Source organism: Phyllobates terribilis, unplaced genomic scaffold (genome assembly GCF_046119375.1).
Source record: "Phyllobates terribilis strain yellow unplaced genomic scaffold, ASM4611937v1 Scaffold_3__8_contigs__length_932513732, whole genome shotgun sequence".
Lineage (NCBI taxonomy): Eukaryota > Metazoa > Chordata > Amphibia > Anura > Dendrobatidae > Phyllobates > Phyllobates terribilis.
In genome coordinates this window covers 365621676-365643156 of record NW_027362763.1, presented here as the reverse complement: position 1 = coordinate 365643156, position 21481 = coordinate 365621676, and the positions used below count along the sequence as shown (strand labels likewise).

The 21481-nt window shown below is 42.7% G+C and overlaps 1 protein-coding gene across 2 annotated transcripts in view; it reads right to left on the bottom strand.

Moving 5' to 3' along the window:
- Positions 1–6606: 6606 nt before the first annotated feature.
- Positions 6607–21481, bottom strand: part of KBTBD11 (kelch repeat and BTB domain containing 11) — a 45191-nt gene continuing 30316 nt past the window's right edge. For both annotated transcript variants that reach the window (XM_073675387.1, XM_073675388.1), the window contains exon 2: positions 6607–10776. In XM_073675387.1, the coding sequence (XP_073531488.1) occupies positions 8118–10067 (1950 nt within the window). In that variant the 5' untranslated portion in view covers positions 10068–10776 and the 3' untranslated portion in view covers positions 6607–8117. The remainder of the gene's footprint in view (positions 10777–21481) is intronic.

The window sequence follows — 21481 nt, the reverse complement described above, 5'->3', positions numbered from 1 at the left end:
TAAATTTTTAAAAAGTAGACTTAGTAGAAGATGGACATACAACACCAAATTAGATTCCCTAAAAAGTAGAGATTTAGATTTTTAAAAAATAAATATCAGCAAGAATTGGGTGATGTATGAGGGAGATAATCTGGAGTTATTTTGTGTTTCATTTAAACAAAGTACAGGTACATAAAACAACAGAAAATAAAAAAAATGGAAAGTCTACATGTGATGGAACTGTACAGAAGTTTCTAAAAAATATATGCCCCCCTCTATGACATCACTTCCTGCTCATCCCTTACATGCTGGCTATAATGAGAGCTTTTTGCTTTCCCTTAGCTGATTCCATCTGCATTAGGTAGTGAAAGTAGGGGAAGGTAGTGAAAGTTTGCCAGCTTTTACAGTAGTTTAAATTATATTTTCTATATTATCTCCCTGCTGTTTAGAAGACAATATAGGAGGAAAGTATATGGAATATAGCCAAGCCATGGATACACTTGATCTATAAGGACTTAAAGGGGTAGTACCATCTCCAAGATCCTATCCCAATATGTAGTAGGTATAATAATACTATTGGAAATACCTCCAGTTAGAAATGTAGTATAGTTCTTCTCATTCGCTATGTCGCTTACCCCATATGCAGGGTATTACTGTAGCTTAGGTATCCATGGTTACGACCACTAACAGGTAACTTACTGTCACTATATGAGTGGGCGTAACCATGGATACCTAAGCTACTGCAATGTCCTGCACATGGGGTAAGTGGCATAAAACTATGCTACATTTCTAATCGGAGGTATTTGCTAATATTATTATTATACCTACTACATATTGGGATAGGATCTTGGAGATGCACATACCCCTTTAAACAATAATATAAGCAAGCAATAAAAAGATGGAGTGTAAGATGTTAAATGTAATGGTTATCTAACATTGATCTGTTCTCTTCAAATACGCAGAATTTTCATGGGAAATATGATAAATACACTGATCACAGTGATACATGAAGACACATACAATTGGATAATGATTATTTTTCATCACAGAATAGATTTTCAGAATAATTCAGCTTTCATTTTCACAATTCCCAAGACTCTCATTATTGTGTTGGATGAGTAGGAGACCGTACATCACAACGGGCAACAGACATAAATCAGGGCTGCATGTAGGGATTAAATACTGTACATCTAGCTCTTTATACAGAATATAAAACACAGGTTATGTAATGTACAAAGGCTACAATAGTCTGTAATATAAACTATCAATGATGGCATTGACCGGCTCATAGCAGAATGAAATGTACGGAAGGGATTTCTTGTCAGATCATAAAATATTCTTGGCTGCAGTTTAAAAGCTTTAAACACGTAATGATGGAGGGATCATGGGTGTGCTGCTGATCCATTAAGTTATGCATTACATGAACTGTGGATTGCCTACAGCACTGCAGAATAAAAAGCCAGTTTGTGCAGGAAAAATGAGATTTTCCAAGACTTCGTTGTGTTAGAACTTGACCAGCATTCTTATCTATTTCGTCTTCCTCAAGTTTCTAAACCGAGATGCATTAAGAACTAGGGTCAGAATTTATTTCCAAAGGTCTCTATACACATTGATCAGATGTATAGATAGCATTTCTTCTCCACTAGCAGGTTCTGGTACAGGGTCTACATGACTTATTGTTCATCTACCATTTCATTTTAATAAACACAATTTTATGTGATCATTGCAAAGAATTTCATGGTCAAATAAATACTTCTCGTAAGTTTTTTTATTTTTACTCGGCTGTAAACTACTTTGTTTGGTTTTTTTTAAAAAAAAGGAATTCAGGAATTCCCTCTATTAGACAAAATTAGTATTCAGCTTTTCCTCTGGAGACCACAAATGTCCAAAAAGAACAAGCACTGACATTGAGATTCCCCCTGTAAATAGTTTATTTTATTGGGGAGAGGGGAATAAATCACTGACAAATACTTTCGAAAGTGTTTTTTTTTGTAGGAAAAAAGGGATTGGACATAATCAGGGCCGGCGTCAGCACCCGGCGCACCCGGGCAAATGCCGGGGCCCTGAGCAGGCAGAGGGGCCCACTGGCGGTCGCGCACCCCGCTGGGCTATGGGCGGAGGAGAGCGGTGTCATCGCCCGCTCCCCCCCGCTTGCTCAGGGCCCCGGCAGTAGGATACTTACCTCTCCCCGTGCCTCCGCAGATCAGCTGTCTTCCTGCTCTGCGCTCCCTGTGACGTCTCAGGTCAGAGGGCGCGGTGACGTCTTTCCACCGCGCCCTCCCCTGAGCCGTCACAGGGAGCGCTGAGCGGGACAACGCCGGAGACACTGGAGTCCGGACCCGAGCAGCGAGCGGCGGGCAGCAGGCAGCGGGCAGCAGGTAGCAGGTGAGGAGAAGGGAGGTGAGTATTTGATTTTTTTTTTTTTTAATGTATGGAGGCATGGAGCAGTATAAAGAGAGGGGGAGGGGCATCCTGCATGGGGCATTATAAAGAGAGGGGGGGGGCATCCTGCATGGGGCATTATAAAGAGAAGGGGAGTGACATCCTGCATGGGGCATTATAAAGGGGGGGGGGACATCCTGCATGGGGCATTATAAAGAGGAGGGGTGACAGCCTGCATGGAGCAGTATAAAGAGAAGGGGGGGGGGCATCCTGCATGGGGCATTATAAAGAGAGGGGGGGGCATCCTGCATGGGGCATTATAAAGAGAGGGGGGGGGCATCCTGCATGGGGCATTATAAAGAGAGGGGGGGGGCATCCTGCATGGGGCATTATAAAGAGAAGGGGGGTGACATCCTGCATGGGGCATTATAAAGAGGAGGGGTGACAGCCTGCATGGGGCATTATAAAGAGGAGGGGTGACAGCCTGCATGGGGCATTATAAAGAGAGGGGGGGGGCATCCTGTATGGGGCATTATAAAGGGGGGGGGACATCCTGCATGGGGCATTATATAGAGGGGGGGGGACAGCCTGCATGGGGCATTATAAAGGGGGGGGGACATCCTGCATGGGGCATTATATAGAGGGGGGGGGGGACAGCCTGCATGGGGCATTATAAAGAGAAGGGGGGGGGCATCCTGCATGGGGAATTATAAAGGGGGGGGACATCCTGCATGGGGCATTATAAAGGGAGGGGCAGCCTGCATGGGGCATTATAAAGAGAAGGGGGGTGACATCCTGCATGGGGCATTATAAAGGGGGGGGACATCCTGCATGGGGCATTATAAAGGGGGGGGCAGCCTGCATAGTGCATTATGTGGGGGGGAACAGCCTGCATGGAGCATTATAAGGGGGGGCAGCCTGTATGGGGCATTATATGGGGGGTAACAGCCTGCATGGAGCATTAAAAGGGGGGGGCCTGTATGGGGCATTATGTGGGGGGTAACAGCCTGCAAGGAGCATTAAAAGGGGGGGGGCCTGTATGGGGCATTATGTGGGGGGTAACAGCCTGCATGGAGCATTATAAGGGGGGGACAGCCTGTATGGGGCATTATGTGGGGGGTAACAGCCTGCATGCAGCATTATATGGGGGCCAGTATCCTGTATGGAGAGTTATAAGGGGACCGGTATCCTGTATGGAGCGTTATAAGGGGACCGGTATCCTGTATGGAGCGTTATATGGGGGCCAGTATCCTGTATGGAGTTTTATAAGGTGACCAGTATCCTGTATGGAGCGTTATATGGGGGCCAGTATCCTGTATGGAGCTTTATAAGGGGACCAGTATCCTGTATGGAGCGTTATATGGGGGCCATTATCCTGTATGGAGCGTTATATGGGGGCCAGTATTCTGTATGGAGCCTTATATGGGGGCCAGTATTCCATATGGAGCCTTATATGGAGGCCAGTATTCCGTATGGAGCCTTATATGGGGGCCAGTATTCCGTATGAAGCGTTATATGGGGGCCAGTATTCCGTATGGAGCCTTATATGGGGGCCAGTATTCTGTGTGGAGCGTTATATGGGGGCCAGTATCCTGTATGGAGCGTTATATGGGGGCCAGTATTCTGTGTGGAGCGTTATATGGGGGCCAGTATCCTGTATGAAGCGTTGTATGGGGGCCAGTATTCCGTATGGAGCGTTATATGGGGGCCAGTATTCTGTGTGGAGCGATTCACCGGTTTCTGAGCTATTGTGGAATTTACAATAGATATCACTCATGTAATGTAAGAAGTGAAATCTTTGCATTGTACTATATATATATTTCTCCGCTGTATCTCTGCATCATGAATGGTGGTATGTGTTAAAGGGGCCCACTGAGACTCTTTCGCCCGGGGCCCAGAAAAACATGGAGCCGGCCCTGGACATGATGATAATCAACTTGTGTGCTCGCCGTTAACCATCATCATAGAAGAAGCAGGAGGTCCATAAACACATTAGATCATTGGTCTATCTCGGCCAATTTGCCAATTTTGGTGTATAATCATTAGATTACTGGTCTATCTCAGACAATTTGCTATTTTGTATATAACCAGCTTTTGAAAAACAGAAAGGCCCACATTTACCAAGCATTTTACACCAGGTTTAACACAATCTGCACCCAAAGAAAGAAACAAATCAGGACATGTACGAATTTTGAGTAAAAATTGTGAATTTTGAAATGAGTGTAGTCATATATTTTCAAAAAGAAAATCTGCAAATAGCACAAATTTTGGTGCAAGCGTAGATTTCATTTTCTGTCTTTTACACAGCAAAAAAACTAATTTGTTAGAAGGTGTGCGCCTTTTAATACATTTCGCTCAAACCCCTCCAACGATCTCCATTCTTAGCCGGCAGATGATACACCAGTCTGAGATAGGGCTCGTGCAGACGACCGTATTTTCGGTCCGAGTGCGATCCGACAAAACATCAAATCATACTTGGACCAGTGTTATTCTATGAGGCCTTGCACATGTCCAATTTTTTCCTTGGACAGAGTCTGTTCAAGGAAATAAATCGCAGGATACTCTATTTGCATTTGATATTATGTGATCACACTCGGTCATGCAAGTCAATGAGTCTGTGTAAAAAATCGGACAGCACTTTGATGACATCTGAGTGCAGTCCAATTTTCATGGGCTGACAGAATGGAAAAGATGGAGAAATGTATTTTTCGATCTTCTCCTCAGCCAAAAAAATCAGATCACGCAATGATCAAACCCTGATCAGAGTGTGATTAGCATAATATGCCCGATTCTTTTGGATGAGAGAAAATACGGTGGTGTGACCGTGGCCTTAGTGTTTTTGCCAAACTTTAGACAGACTTTGACCAAAACACCTTTTGGTTCTGAAGAAATCATAATGATTTTTTTTTCATATAGATATATCCCCAAACATTTATTAAAGACATCTCACATAGTATGATCACAGCAGATGTTTAACGCTAAGACGCTATTCTGCTATTGCATCTATGTTGTTTCTCCAATATCATCAAGCGCACATTAAAGAAAATGGCTGTGTAATGTAATGGTAAATTGACTTTCCATTATATTTGTTTTCCATGGAGAGACTTTTTCATTATGTTTCCATTATCCTAAGGCATTTAAAGTTTCCCAACACAAGATAAGTATTCCCTTCGGTAACTTCACATGTTATACTAGTCACCAGGGAAAAAGTAATGTTGCAGGAAAAATAAATGTTTGAAGACAGGATAAAGTGGCAATACAGGAATTTCCCATAGGTATAACTGATCCCAGGAATACAGTCATCCCCGGCATTGCAATATGGTCAAATAGGACTGTAGCGGCAAAGTCAGGGACACAGGAAGAAGTCACTGTCGTAAAAATGACTATTCTGCCCAATGATAATGGTACTAATGTGGTTACGTACTCAATCACTATTCATTAACAATATTCTATAAACACAATTAGATTTCATGGCTGCAGTAATTGTCAGTGTCACCATAGATTCATATGACTGTCAGCAAACGTATATATAATGAGAGTTGGTTAATTGATTTGTGCAGCACGATTCTGGAGACTGGCGATCATAAAATCATCACTTTGGATATCTGGAAATATGGGAATGAAAACATGTTTCTACCATACAACATACATATATATAATGACCAAACAGTTTATTTAAAGGGGAAAGCATTGGCTGTCTTTCTTCAGAAACTCCTCTCAACCTACAGATGTAGCAGGCCACGAGCAAAGGTTCAATCAGGGGCTTAACTATCATAGGTGCAAGGGTTGCGATCGCTCCCGGGCCCCAGAGCCCAGGGGGCCTTAAAAGTCCCTTTGGCCTATATAAAAAGACCATTGCTATTACAAACTTGCATTAATTGGGGGGCCCCGTTGGAGCTTTTGCATTGGGGCCCATGAGCTTCAAGTTACACCACTAGGTTTAATGCACCTAAGCAAATCACATATAGATCTAGCATTTGTCAAATATATTATGGACCAACTGCAAAAACTTCATAGCACAGAAATATGCTTAGAAAATGCTAGATCTGTATAGTTTATACCCCTCCATATAAAAAGGAATGAAGATATCTTCCTGCCAAACGAATGCTAAAATCTCTGCACAATTAAAGCCTAAGGCCGTGTTCACAAGTTGAGTAAATGCTGCGTTTTTTTTCTGCCGCTTTTTATATTTTCTGCAAGAGTCCATTTCAAAATACACAAGCAGGATTGTCTCTGATTATTGCATTTTTGCTGCTTTTTTTTTTTTTTTTGAAACAGCGTTTATTAATATGTTTTTGGAACAGAAAAGCTTTGATTCTGCACTTAAAAATGCAACTGAATTTTTTTCTTTTTTTTTACATGCATTTGTTGCACTCGTTTGTACATGCATTTTTCAGGCTTCCCATAGAAGCCTAAATTAAAAAAAAAAACGCATCAAAAAGTACAGAGTTCAATAATATCCTTAGGCTACACATAGCATGGCTGTGTACAGGATGCACATTTTTGCCACGTTTTTACATACGTTTTTCACCCATTCATTTGAGTAACCGCTGAATTGACATGCTGGGTCTTGGCAAAAATCCAACAGAGCTCAAAATGCTCTAAAAAACTAAACAGAAAAAATGCAGCATTTACGCTACATGGGAACACAGTCTAGAGGAAGAATGATCCAGTCTGACATAAGCCAAAAGCAGGGTGTGAACAGATCCTACTGAAGGCATTAAATTACATGCATGGAGGTTACAAGACAAAGCAGCATGATGATCCATTCAGTCTGTTCTGTAATACAGGTACTGTGTGTTAGAAGAAGCATGCTTCTAATTCACATGCTCTGCTAGTAATCATGTACTACGGGGTCATGTATATAAAACTGCAAATAGGAAACAGTAGTGCTGCGCAGAGTAATGGAGAAATAACTCAGGTTACAACAGCTAGAAGAGGTGCAGAGGCATCAATCGCTCCCTGGTCCCTGTGCCTGAAGAAGGCCTAAAACCAAATAAGAGGACACCAATAAAAGTGCATGAACAGTATTGGACATGTTATGGGGGTATAAAAAGGGATGTTGTCTGGTTGCCACAGGCATACACTCAGTATGTAATATGTAATCATTTTAATTTATGACCTACAGCAGTGTCATCAGATTATACATTGCAAAGTAGCGAATATAACAGCATTCATTTTGTCTATGGCAAACATTTATAGGTTAGGCCATCCCCTGATTATAATTGCCGCACTATTGTTTCTCATCTACACTCCTCTTCATTTTCATTATATATATATATATATATATATATATATACAGTATATACATACACGTTGTATATGCATGTAAATATACACATATGCATATATATATATGTAAAATTCAGTAATATCTGATATGTATTACCATTTATTTCAATATTTTGCTCTAAATTTTAGCAGCTTTTAGGTGCGGTTGAACTTCTCCCAAGTGACTCCTGTCGTCTTCAACATATCGGATGTCATTATATTGTACACACATAACGATAACTACTACATGCAAAACTCTCCTCGGTAAAGGTCTGTAGGCTGGTTCTAATTTACAAGGGCATTTCCAGAAAATAAATGCACATAATATGTAGATTCACATATTCATTTTTGTACAGTGATAGACATGCATTTATGGAATTATTGTGAACCCGGCATTAATGTATTTTTAGTCATTGAAAAGAACAGACATTTAAAAACATGCCAGTAAAGTAAAACACATATGCAATATAACCTTGGTCTTAATGTTATGACTTATTCTCAGGCAAAGAGAGAACAAATGGAAATAAGACTCCTTTTGCGTCTTCTGGGGAAGGAAAGAGGTCAAGCTCACAGCTAGCCATTTCTCCTCCGGTTCCTTCTGGTGGTAGTGGCACTCTCAGTGTTACAGCTCTGTTCAAGCAATAGATGTTGCCTCCCATGACTGTGCAGCGAAATGGCAAACTGGGAGGAGTAGGCCCTGGACCAGGACGTAGGTTGACTCCCTCACTCCAGTGTCTGGCCATTGAATTGTAAGTGAAAACACTAAGGCCATGTTCACGACTGACATCAAATCGATAGATGCAGCCTTTGTGGGATACCATACCAGCAGAGCGTCGGCGGCTGTTGTTGTAAGGGCATTCTTGCCATTCGTTATGTTTGGGATCATATTTGAGTAGACGGTAAAAAAGGGTTCCACCGGATACATATATCTCACCATTACACGTTGTAGCTTCATGGGCCACTGCAAATGCACCCTTAAGTAAAGAAGCTACTGAGGTCCAACGGTCCAGACGGGGATCATATTTTTCCACTGTGAAGAGGCACTCTCCGCCAATAGCATATAAATAACCATCAAGAGCTACTAATTTCAACTGAGAGCGTGGCTGGGAGAGGGGTCGGACCTTATCCCAGGTGTCAGTCAAAGGGTTGTAACAAAATACCTGGTCAGAAAGTTTTGCTTTTTCTCCACTCCCTTTAATGCCCCCCGCAATGAACAAATAGTTATATAGAACACAGACCCCACAACCTTTAGTATTTGCTTCCTCTGGAATTTTTGTCAAAGACCGCCATTTCCTGGCAGATTCAGTAAAGCAATGTACTTGATAAGTAGTTCCATCATCTTCAGTAGACACAATTGATGAAGGACTCTGAGGTCTACTACTCTCTCGGCTTTGAGGTCTACTGCTACTGGTCATTCGTTCAAAAGCATCATTGATTTCTGCCACCACCAAACACTGTTTACCATCTATTCTGCGCTGTAAAATTAAGTCTCTCTCGGCACCTGTTAGTCTGCCGTAAACATTTGGATCTTTAAGAACCTGTAAAAAATGGTCACTCATAAATTTGTAAGCAGCTTCCTTGAGCTCATTCAGTCTTTGCTTTTTTGCGATATAGAGTACCTGATAGCAGTTCTTGAGTGATATCTGGGACCTCATGCTATCCATGGCACACTGCACCGCACAAGGAATCTGGAGGAACTTTGCACCACTTATCACCTCTACCACATTTTCCAGCTTCACTTCCAGCTGTGAGCTGTAAATGTAATCCACAAGCAACTGTAAAGTCGGGTAACTTACACCCTTAATTTTAAGAATGTCTCTTGATGATCGAGCCCTAAAATAATCACTTTTCTCAGCTAACATGGCCTTGTGTGCTTTAATTCTTTGCCCCCCAGTCACTTCAATAACCAGGTCTGGTTCTCCTAGGGATTCAGGTAAAATGTTTCTTTCAAGGTCACCTCTAGATCCATCGAACGCAGCTTCATTGATGGCAAAATCTGTGTTGGGTTGTCTTGTGTGAGAGTGAAGATATTCACTGATTGAGATGGATTCGGATAAACTTCGTTCTTCACCATCCTCTTCCAATTCTGATACATTGTTCATATCCCACTGGCTTCCACCCAGCGCTATGCTACCTTCACTTATCGGTTCAGAAACTGAAATGTCCTCAGCATCATTATAAGTTACTTGTCTAGAAATTTCCAAACTATGCATAGGCTGCACAACAGTTTCAGATTGTAGAGTGTAGCCACCGTTAGAGTGGGGTAAGCTGTCTTTTTCTCTGCCATGTGCATGCTTTCCAGAGCTTCCACTTGCCTCCAATCCATCTCTAGAGCCCCCACTGTACTCACATGTCCTCTTTGCAGAAGTCCCCGTGTTTCCATCATTTACTTTTAAGTCACTGGGATAAGGAGCAATAGACAATGAAGTATCCATATTCGTGGTTTCTTGAGACTGCAGTCACATAACCTCTGTGCTTTTGCTGTCGATTTCGTTGTGTCACTGTTGTTTTCCTGGCATTACACCAGATACGGTCTGTTTCAACACTGCGCCTATCACAGACTGCTGATCTAGATTCTGAGAGCAGAGAGGTGTGTCGGAACTGCACCAGTTTCACATAAGACTGAACTCTTGAACTTCTCGGTATGTTCAACCTCGAATGTTTGCTCAGAGAGGATTGCTTTATTTTTATTACTTTCCAGCTCCAATTAGGGCAGAGTTAGCATCAGAATTCTTCACCGGAAAATGCCTTCAATTTCACAATATAGAAATATAGAACAATTACAGTTCTCAGTTCACTAGAAATGTTCAGCACATTTAGGAGAGGGCACAGCTTTAATCCTCACGACTGGTAAAAGAGGGAAATTTCATCGAGGAGTTTCCAGTATCTTCTAGACTCAAAACTGCTGACTATTAGGTCAATGGATGCTAAGCATATATCCTTCAGCTGCAGAAATCTCACACGAGTCCCATTTGATTATCTTTAAGGTGACATTCGCAGGACGGATATAATTCCCTTCAGAGGTTAAGCAGCTTTCAATTAGAGACTTCATCACATATATACCAATGTACGAGGTGCATCACGTTGGTAAAATATTCCATTCTTTTATTTGATCTTATTAATTTTTCAGTTATTGACTCTGATCTGTAATAGAAAAAAAACAACAAAGATTTATAATGTGGAAACAGATTAAAAAATCATTAATCTGATTAAGTCATGTTATATCGACAAGCACTAAGAATAGTTTATGTTAATGATCCTAAGACAAGGTCATTATTAGCTAACACGCCCTCCCAGGGTCAAACTATAGGAAAATTCGTAAAAGCATAAAAGCAAGATAAAAGTGACAGGTTAATAAAGTGGAAAAGTATTGCGTCACTTACACACAATCTTTACTAGATAAGTTACCAAGAAAGAAATTTGATTTACAGGTCAGAAAATTGTTCCCATCCACCTATTGTAGATGTAACTTGGAGCAATTAAGCTGTTATCACTAAGAGAGAGGTAGAACTTTCATAAGTTACGTAACTCTCATGTCTAGATAATGAAATGTACAGTCAAATACTGTATTTTTCACATGTACGAGGATACTTGTCAAATACCACATTTTAGAAAACCCCTTCCCTCACAATAAAAAAGGCTCTATGCAGTTACACAGACTATTATTGGACAATTATTGTTAAAAGTTATAATAAACTTTTTTGACCAATTACAAATTGGGGAGAAATGGTGATTATAGACTCTAACAGAGAGCAGATATTTAATGCTAAGACTTGGAGCAGCCAGACGGTTCCCTAGTTTTCCTAGTTGGAAATTCACTGAAAACGCATGTAATCTGCACACGACTGTATCAATAAAGTTTAAGCAAATTCAAAAACCATAATGTATCAAAAACAAAGCAGTTTTATATAAAATATGACATGTCAAAAATCGCAGTGTCAAAAACGCGATAAAAATGCATGTAAAAAAAATTGCACTCAAAAACACAATAAAAAAAAATGTAAGTGACCTAATAGGTGCAGAAATGCAGCAGAAAATCTGTAATATCAAAAACTCACCAAATATTCATTGTGAGAAAATAGCCTCTAACCCAACCAGAAATTTGCAAATAGTCTTCTTAAACAGTAACTTACGGTAATAACAAAAATGTTAACATAATATCACTGAAGGCCATGATGTGACAATCTGCAATTGCATAATATCTCTTCCAGTTCTCATAGAATTTAGTGCAAAGGTAAGGTAAATCAGGGCTGTAGAAGTGAGAGTAATTACTTGTCTGGTATACACATGCAAACGGTCAAGAGGCACTCGCTGGTACACGTTGACTCTGCTTAAAGTGCACGTCACTAAAGCTGGACTCAGAGGTTGGAGCCACAGCACTATCATACATAAAGAACTGGAATTTAGGGAGTGTTTAGTATCTGAAGCATCAGTAAACATCTTTCTTACTACGGCCCCAATTCATTAACTGGCGTGCGGCTCTTAATAAATTTGGAGCATCTTCCAGTTGCCAGAAATGTACTCCAGGCTGACGTCCATTTCTGTAATAATTTATGCCACTTTTGTGGCTTAAATTATGATGAGTTTGTCAGGCACGCACTGAATTATGCAAAATTTTTGCAACATTTCAAGCAGTTTTACACCAGAAATCTGGCGGAAACAGATTGATAAACCGGCCCTATTTGTTTATCATGTCATTTCTTGCATTTACTCTTTACATTGAACTTTGAAAATGTAAGATACCACCAATTTACTCTCTTAAAGGGAATCTGTCACCGGGTTTTTGCTACTTTATCTGAGAGGAGCAAATTGTAGGAAAAGAGACCCTGATTCCAATGATGTGTCACTTTGTTTACTGGGTACAGCGGTCCTGACTAGAGATGAGCAAACCTTAACGGTTCGTACTGGACACTGAACTCCAAACACGGATTTCTCCCGGAAGTCCGTTTTAGTGTTCGGAGTTCAGATGCAGAGAGAGTCTTCTGGTACCAAAACTGAACATTGGACTAAAGTTCGCTCTAACCCCACGAACCCGAATAGCCACAGGTCCGCTCATCCCTAATCCTGACACAATGTCACGGTTTAGGGGAATGCTGGTGAGGAAATGGCAGATACGGGCAGGGTGAGCAGGGAAAACTAGTCTGTCCCTAGACTGGGAACCTTGAATGGCCCTGACCCCGAAGGTAACTCTGATGGTGAGAAGGTTCGGGTCTCCACCCTAAGCCCTAACTCCTCCACAAGCCCTGTGCTTATCCCCCTCACCTCCCTCCACTGCAAAAGTACAGCAACTTCAAAGGAAAGGACTTCAGGGGCACAAACAAACAGGTCAGCACAGCATGGCTTCCAGGTATAGAGTGAAACTCTATCAACAGCACCACCTGGTGGAAGGAGAGGCTACTTAAAGGCTAGGAGGAGGAGACTCACATTAACTCACATCCACCAGGACACAGCAATAGAACTGGCATTAACTCATGCAGTACTAGGGGAAATAACACAGTTAAAGTTACAGCAGCATCTAGAATAGACCGCAGATATTTAGCGCTAGACAGCGCGTGACAGTACCCCCTCTTTTAAGATAGGCCTCCGGACTCGAAACCGGACACGTCCGGAAAAGGTCCACATTTCCTGAGTGACGAGATATGAAAAACGTTACGGGTTTCCAACACTGGGGGTAGTTCGAGTTGATATAACACAGGGTTGTAAATGGCCGATATCCTAAATGGACCAATAACCCGGGAGCTAGGTCCCTCAGCAGCACGCCTCCACCTGACGTGCTTGGACAACACCCACGCATACTCGTTCACTCTCAAGTCTCGACCTGCACGTTTATTTCCACATCTGCGGTTACAGTCAGAGGGCACACACTCAGAATGGCAAAAAGCAGCAGTGTCCCCTCAGGGCCCAGTGCTCCCTCCCCTGGAGAGCACAGTAGGAAGCTCCATCCCTCCCTGGCCCCTCCTCCTGGAACGACGCCTAGACCCACCATTAATCTGAGGGGCAGTCCGGACTCCGCCCCCTTTTCCAGGCTCACTCCCAAACACTTCTGGTAGTGGGGTAGGAGTTAATGCAACCGTTACAGTAGAAATAGTTGTAGCTAGGCAATTACTCACACAGAAAGCCCCCCAACTTATAACTTTTCTGGAACTCCAGTCAACCACCGGGTTGTGTTTCTCCAACCAGGGAAGGCCCAATACAATGGGAGTGGGCAGGTTCTCCAAGAGGTGACAGGACAGGAGAGTTCCTACGCTCAGGTTCACATTACGCACCACTTGGGAGAGGACCTTCTGGCTGAGAGGAACTGAGTCAATCGAAGCGATGGGAATGGGTCTCACTAAAGCACTGCTGGTGAGACAATGAACCCGAGGATAACGAGAATCCATCAAATTGACATCCGCTCCGCTATTGACCAGTACTGGTACAGTCTCGGTTTTACCACACACCACAACCTCGGCAGATAGTGTGAAGGGAGACCTAGCGAGGAAGGAAATATGAACCTTCTGGTCGTCTCCTCCCGAACGACCCGAGGTAGGCTGCTTCTGAGACTGTGTGGTTGTCTTGGAGCGAAGTGGACAAACCTTAATAAAATGGTCAGATTTTCCACAGAAAAAACAAGCTCCACCCACTTGATGAACAGTAGCCACAGGAGGTTCAACACAAGAACCTACTAACCCCAACTGCATGGGATCATCGGGTATAGTCTCCTCAGCAAGGATAGGAACAGGAGACAATGTAGGTCTCGGTCTCTCCCTCAGGCGTCTGTCAACCCGTATGGCTAGGGACATCGCAGCCTCCAATGACTCAGGTGCAGTATACTGAACCAGAGTGTCTTGCAGTCTAGCTGACAAACCCAAGCTGAACTGACTTCTGAGGGCTAGGTCATTCCACTGGGTGTCAGTCGCCCATCTCCGAAACTCCGAGCAGTACTCCTCCACTGCCCATGTTCCCTGCTTGAGTTTACGGAGATTAGACTTGGCAAAGGTCACCCTATCAGGTTCACCATTTACCTGAGCCAGGGCAGCAAAAAAACCCGTCCACCGATGGTTAGTCGACGAACAGGGCCGGAGCCTAAAATAAAGCACACAGACAAAAAATTGACACATCCCTGAATTCTGTGTATCAGCCCCTATCTCCTACTGTCTTCAGATTACTTAGCAAAAACCTGCTTACAGATTCCCTTTAATTTCAAGTCAAAATGTTGATGTATAAAAAAAGAATTTTACATTTAATCAGACTAGATAAACACCTCAATTAATTGATATTTTATCAGTATTTTTATTCAATCTCTATTTTGTAGCTCCACACTATACTAATTGCAGAGCTATTGCTAGGTGTCATCGGAATTAGACACATATGTAATCCAGAGGATATGAGAGAACAGCCACAACTTTAACTTCCTGTTGATGTTCGTTACATCCGCATAATGCTGTGGTACGACGTGTCTCCCCGACGGCTGCATTTTGACGCCCCCTGGAGTGGAAGTTGTCCATTATCTGTGACGGCTGTCAAGCTGACAGCCGGCTCAAAGAAGCAGTCAATTGTACTCGCGTCTCTCAGACGTGAGTACAAATGAAGCCCTGAATGCCAGTACTTCCGGATCAGTGCGATGTCACCAGTGCAACCAGGTTATCTCTTCACACTGCAGAGGCACGGAGAAGGTCGGTCTGGTAAGCGCTCCTCGAAGCTGAAGAGGCCAAAGATTTATTGTAATTGGGGGGGGGGTAATTTAAGGAGACATGAGGAGCAAGTCGGATACAGTATTGGTACAAACACAGTTTATGGAGTGGGGGTGGGGGGATTGGTGTGGACCCAGTATATGGAGTGGTGGTGTGGGCAATGCTGAGGACACAGAATATGGAGTGGGTGTATGGCAATTGGTGCGGATATAGTATATGGAGTGGGGGGTGTGGGGATTGGTGTGGACACACTAAGGAGGGGGAGTTCTGGGGATTGGTGTGGACACAGTATAAGGAGTAAGGGTGGAATTGTGCAGAAAAACTTTAATGAGCAGGGGGAATTGTTGCAGAAACAATGAGGGCTGGGGGGATTTGTGCGGACACAGTATGTGGAGTGGGGGGTTTGTGTGGACACAGTATGTGGAGTGGGAGGGATTACTGCAGACACAATATTGGGAGCGGGGGGACATGGCGCGGATACAGTATAAAGTGGGAGGGGGAAAGTGGTGCAGAACCAGTATGAGAAGTGGGGGGGATTGCTGAGCAGACACAGTATGATAAGTGAGGATGGGTGGGATTGGTTAGAATACAGTATGAGGAGTGAGGGGGAGCTGTGAGGAGGCAGAATGGCAGTATGGGGAGCTAGGAGGATATGTGAGGATGCAGTATGGGGTGTGTGGAATATGTGAGGTGACAGTATAAAGGGCCAGGGGAATGGGAGCAGAAACAGTATAGAGAGTGGGGGTGTAAGAGGAGACCGTATGGAGAGTGAGGACGAAATATGTGAGGAGACAGTATGAAGAGGGCGGGGGTAAATGTGTGAAGAGACTATTGAGGTGAATAGTGTGTGGGACAGTATAGGAGAGAAAAGTGTGAGGGGGCACAAAAAAAAGACTGGGTACTGTGGGGACAGTACAGAGAGGGGAGCAGCATGCATGGGCAGTGTGAGGGCACAGCACGGAGGGAACAGTATGCAGGGGGGTTAGGAAGATGAGGGGACACCGTATAGCGACTGGAAACTATAGGGTGGGACACAGTGTGAGAGGATAATGTGAAGAGGGGACCCAGTTTGGAAAGAGGGGTGAGTTTGGAGAGCATGAACCATAAGAGGGACAGTATGGTATCATATTTTGTGCTGGGAGCACAGTGAGTGGCAATTATTTATTCAGGTACACAACATAGGGCAGATATTTTTATTCAGGGGCATTATAATGACACTGCTATTTTTAAGGGCATTGGGTCAGGATGTGCTGCAGGAGACCAGAGAAGAAGGTAGTCTGCACAGACGAGATGTGGATGTGAAAAGGCATCTTAGCGTCTGGACAAGATGATGAAAAAAAGAAAGAGTAAGTGATTTGCCTACATGCAGTCACGTGCCAAGTAGACATGCATGGCCTCACTCAATACAAAGTAATTGAGCGAAGCTGGACACGTCTAGTTAGAATGTGACTGGAAGTATGCAAATCGTATACTTGCATTTACATGACCATCCACTCTTGCCCCCGGCACCAGAGGATCCTGACATTGTTTGGTCCGTGCGTCGTGAGAATTCAGAAATCTGCAGTCACCTAGAGTGACTACAGACTTTCATCACAAACCTGGAAAACCCTTTTAAATATAACATTAAGCACTGTAGCATGCCCAATCCTAACAGTGTGTAATATACTCACTGTCAGGACTGCGATTTTCATGCTTACAGTCACAAGACAACAAGCTTCTCTTCCTGCTTCTCTCAATGAAGCAAGGGAAGTAGTATTTCAATGAACACTGAGAGAATCAGGTAAAGCAGCTCATCCGCATATAAGTTGTCACATGACAACTACTCAAATGGATTGAGCAAGGGGGGGGGGGGCGCGCCTAACTGAATTCTTGCCCTGGGTGCCACAAAACCTAGATACACCTTTTGCATGACCTATTTAAGATGTAACATGGTGGGCAAAATTTTGGTGCAGATTACTGGCACAAAGTAAAAGAACTAATGTGGCATATAGGTAAACTTGACTGTCTAAGGATGTACCAAATGTATCATAGGAGCCACTTTGATACATTTAGTGTATTTTAACACTTTCTGTAAAGACAAATTCTGCAATGTGTATACTCAGCTGAAGGTGATTCTGTTTTCCGTGCTTTCGATTTTGAGTAGTATGGTATTAAATGACTTGTCAAAGACCTCAACCCTAGTTTTTGCATTGCGCTCCAGGAATATAATTAGATGGGACAATACACACATCACTTGCTTTGCTGCAGGGTATGTGACATCAGTCTCAGAGCTTTGTACATTCTGTTCTGCATCCGTAAATTGGACTGAAGATTTTTCCCTTTAATAAGGGTGTCCACCTCCGAATAACTCACACTGTGCTGTGACAAGTTCTCCATATGACCAGAATAGGGGTGAGCAATAAACAAAGCTCTTGACTAAATTGCTCATTGAGACCCAGTAATACCAGCGGACACACTGGTTAGGAGTTCTCTCCTCCTGCTGGTGTCATTGGAAGAGCTGACATATTAGGAAGTGACTTTGCTATTACTCATATTTTGTAACCATTAAGAGTAAAATCAATTTTGCTTTTCTGCACCACAGTTAATGGTCTGGAACATAACTCAGTGTGTCCATTCCTGTCCCTATTGTTAAAGACAACAAGTAAAAAGTATTTAATGAGGAACCGCAGCTAATTGCCAGTAGAGACTTAATAACAAATACTCTAAGTTGTGCACAACATGTTAAGGGGAAGCTATCAGTAGAACATGACTTATTGTTTATATCAGGTTTTTGTGTTAACTATATATATATTATTTATTGGCACTGTTTTTTTCCATATCATAATCTGTGTTAAATATAAAAAATGGAAATTTTGCAATTCTCACACTGGACACTGGGGCTTTTTTAGACTCTAACTTCCTTTTATTTCAGGAAACAACACATGGATATTAGCCGCAACAAATCCAATTCTATCTTTTGTATCGAAACATCTAATGAGCCTGGGCAAAGGTCATTGTGAAAGGTGGAGGAGCAGAATAAGGAGCGACATTGGTGGTTCCTGTGTTATCAGCTGGGTATAGAGGTGTTATGGGTCATTGCAGGTAATCCTGCCTCTGCTGATAATGAGACTTCAGAAAACTCTTCCTTAAGGGACAGGAAGTTGAGTCTGAAATAAACCCAAAATCCTCTTCATGAAATCTTGCAGGGAGCACCTGGTCCTGGCCGGTTTATGGTGAAATAATGTTCTTTCCACTTCCAGGTCATGGCCCCAATACTGCGCAGTGGAACCTTCAGTACAGTCATGGCCAAAAGTATTGAGAATGAGACAAATAGTAATTTTTCCAAAGTTTACTGCTTCATTTTTTGTGATGGCAATTTGCATATACTCCTGAATGTCAAAGAGTGATCAGCTTAACAGCAATTACTGTACTTGCAAAGTCAATATTTGCCCAGAAAATGAACTTTAACCCCCAAAACACATTTCAACATCATTGCAGTCCTGCCTTAAAAGGAGCAGCTAACATCGTTTTAGTGATTGATCCATTAACACAGGTGTGGGTGTTGATGAGGACAGGGCTGGCGATCAATCAGTCATGATTAAGTAAGAATGACATCACTGGACACTTTAAAAGGAGGCTGGTTCTTGGTATCATTGTTTCTCTTCAGTTAACCATGGTTATCTCTAAAGAAACACGTGCAGCCATCATTGCACTGCACAAAAATGGCCTAACAGGGAAGAGTATCGCAGCTACAAAGATTGCACCTCAGTCAACAATCTATCGCATCATCAAGAACTTCAAGGAGAGAGCTTCCATTGTTGTCAAAAAGGCTCCAGGGCGCCCAAGAAAGACCAGCAAGCGCCAGGACCATATCTTAAAACTGTTTCAGCTGCGGGATCGGACTACCAGCAGTGCCGAGCTTGCTCAGGAATGGCAGCAGGCTGGTGTGAGTGCTTCTGCACGCACTGTGAGGCGGATACTCTTTGAGCAAGGGCTGGTTTCAAGCAGGGCAGCAAAGAAGCCACTTCTCTCCAGAAAAAACATCAGGGACCGACTGATATTCTGCAAAAGGTACAGGGAGTGGACTGCTGAGGACTGGGGCAAAGTCATTTTCTCTGATGAATCCCCTTTTCGATTGTTTGGGACATCTGGAAAACAGCTTATTCGGAGAAGAAGAGGTGAGCGCTACCACCAGTCTTGTCTCATGCCAACTGTAAAGCATCCTGAAACCATTCATGTGTGGGGTTGGTTCTCAGCCAAGGGAATCGGCTCACTCACAGTCTTGCCTAAAAACACAGCCATGAATAAAGAATGGTACCAGAATGTCCTCCAAGAGCAACTTCTCCCAACCGTCCAAGAGCAGTTTGGCCCCCAACAATGCCTTTTCCAGCATGATGGAGCACCTTCCCATAAAGCAAAGGTGATGATAACTAAATGGCTCATGGAATAAAACATAGAGATTTTGGGTCCATGGCCTGGAAACTCCCCAGATCTTAATCCCATTGAGAACTTGTGGTCAATCATCAATAGACGGTGGACAAACAAAAACCAACAAATTCTGGCAAAATGCAAGCATTGATTATGCAAGAATGGACTGCTATCAGTCAGGATTTGGTCCAAAAGTTGATTGAGAGCATGCCAGGGAGAATTACAGAGGTCTTGAAGAAGAAGGGGCAACACTGCAAATATTGACTTGCTGCATTAACTCATTCTAACTGTCAATATAACCTATTGGTACTCATAATATGATTGCAATTATATTTCTGTATGTGATATAAACATCAGACAAACACTAATAAAAACCAGAGGCCAGCAGATCATGTGAAAATACAATTTTGGTGTCATTCTCAAAACTTTTGGCCATGACTGTAGTTTAGAAATTCTTCTGTAAGCAATGCCCTCAGTATGTTTTGCAACAATAACGTTGCAAAGGTCTGGAGACAGCTCACTGGTTTCACCTATTGTGAGACACCTTTTTATAGGCCATTAGTTGAACCAGTTGATATTATTTTCCACTAAGTGGCAGGATAACTTGTAATTACTGATAGATTTCAGCTGGTGTCATGACTTTCAATGGCTTTTTGCACCTCTCTTCATGTGTTCAATACTTTTTCCCTGTGTCATTTCTCATTATTACACATAACTTAATTTATGGACATCTACGATTTGATTTCTTTGCCTGTGTGGATTGGATGGGCTGTTACCGATATCTGGTGAGAATTTCATGTCAATAGCACCTTTAGAAATATATTTGCTTAGAAATTGGTGACGTGTTCAATAATTATTTTCCCCGCAGTATATAATGAAGATGATACTTTACAGGCGGTGCAAATCCTAAAAGAAAATCTTCATCAATGAAAGGAAGTTTAATATAAAAAGGTTGTTTCTTTGTTGTCAAATGAGATCTGCATTTTGGGAATATATTCCTTTCATCAGACTTTGCGTATATACCTTGGTAACCTGTGTACTCTAAATATGAAGTTGATGTAGTTCCAGAAATGAATAACTGATGTTACAATGAAAATAAAACATTTCTTGTTTAAGCTTTCTCTCATCTGTAAAGTTACTCCTGTGGACTTCACAATGCCTGTAAGATGCCATCTTCTTCATATATCTACCTATTACAATACCTCATAGATTATATTTTAAAGCATACATGTTGTTTCAGGTAGCTTATATCCTGCATTTTCACCAGTTTTCCTCTCTCCTGGCTCCATCTCCATAGTTTTCTATTGCAACTGACCTACTGTATGGAGAATAGCTGCTTAGACAAGGGTGTAACTACCGCGGTCACAGCAGTCACTACTGCGACTGGGTCCGCCAGCAAATATTTCAGCTGAAGTGTACTGCCGCACACTGACCAGATGCACTACACGCTGCCGGCAAATACGAGGCCAGCAGCTGATGTCAGCGTGCAAGTGACCAGCGGCACAAGGCAGTGACATCATGCGCTCCCGTCGCTTTCACGCTGAAGTCAGCTGCCGCCTTCAGAAGCGGATGCCGCGCAGTGGGGAAACGGAGGGAAGGTATGTGAGTACACAGTGGCCATATTACTACATGGATGACTATGGGCTGTGCCTTATACTACATGAATGACTATGGGCTGTGCCTTATACTACATGGATGACTATGGGCTGTGCCATATACTAAATGGATTACTATGGGCTGTGCCTTATACTATATGAATGACTTTGGGC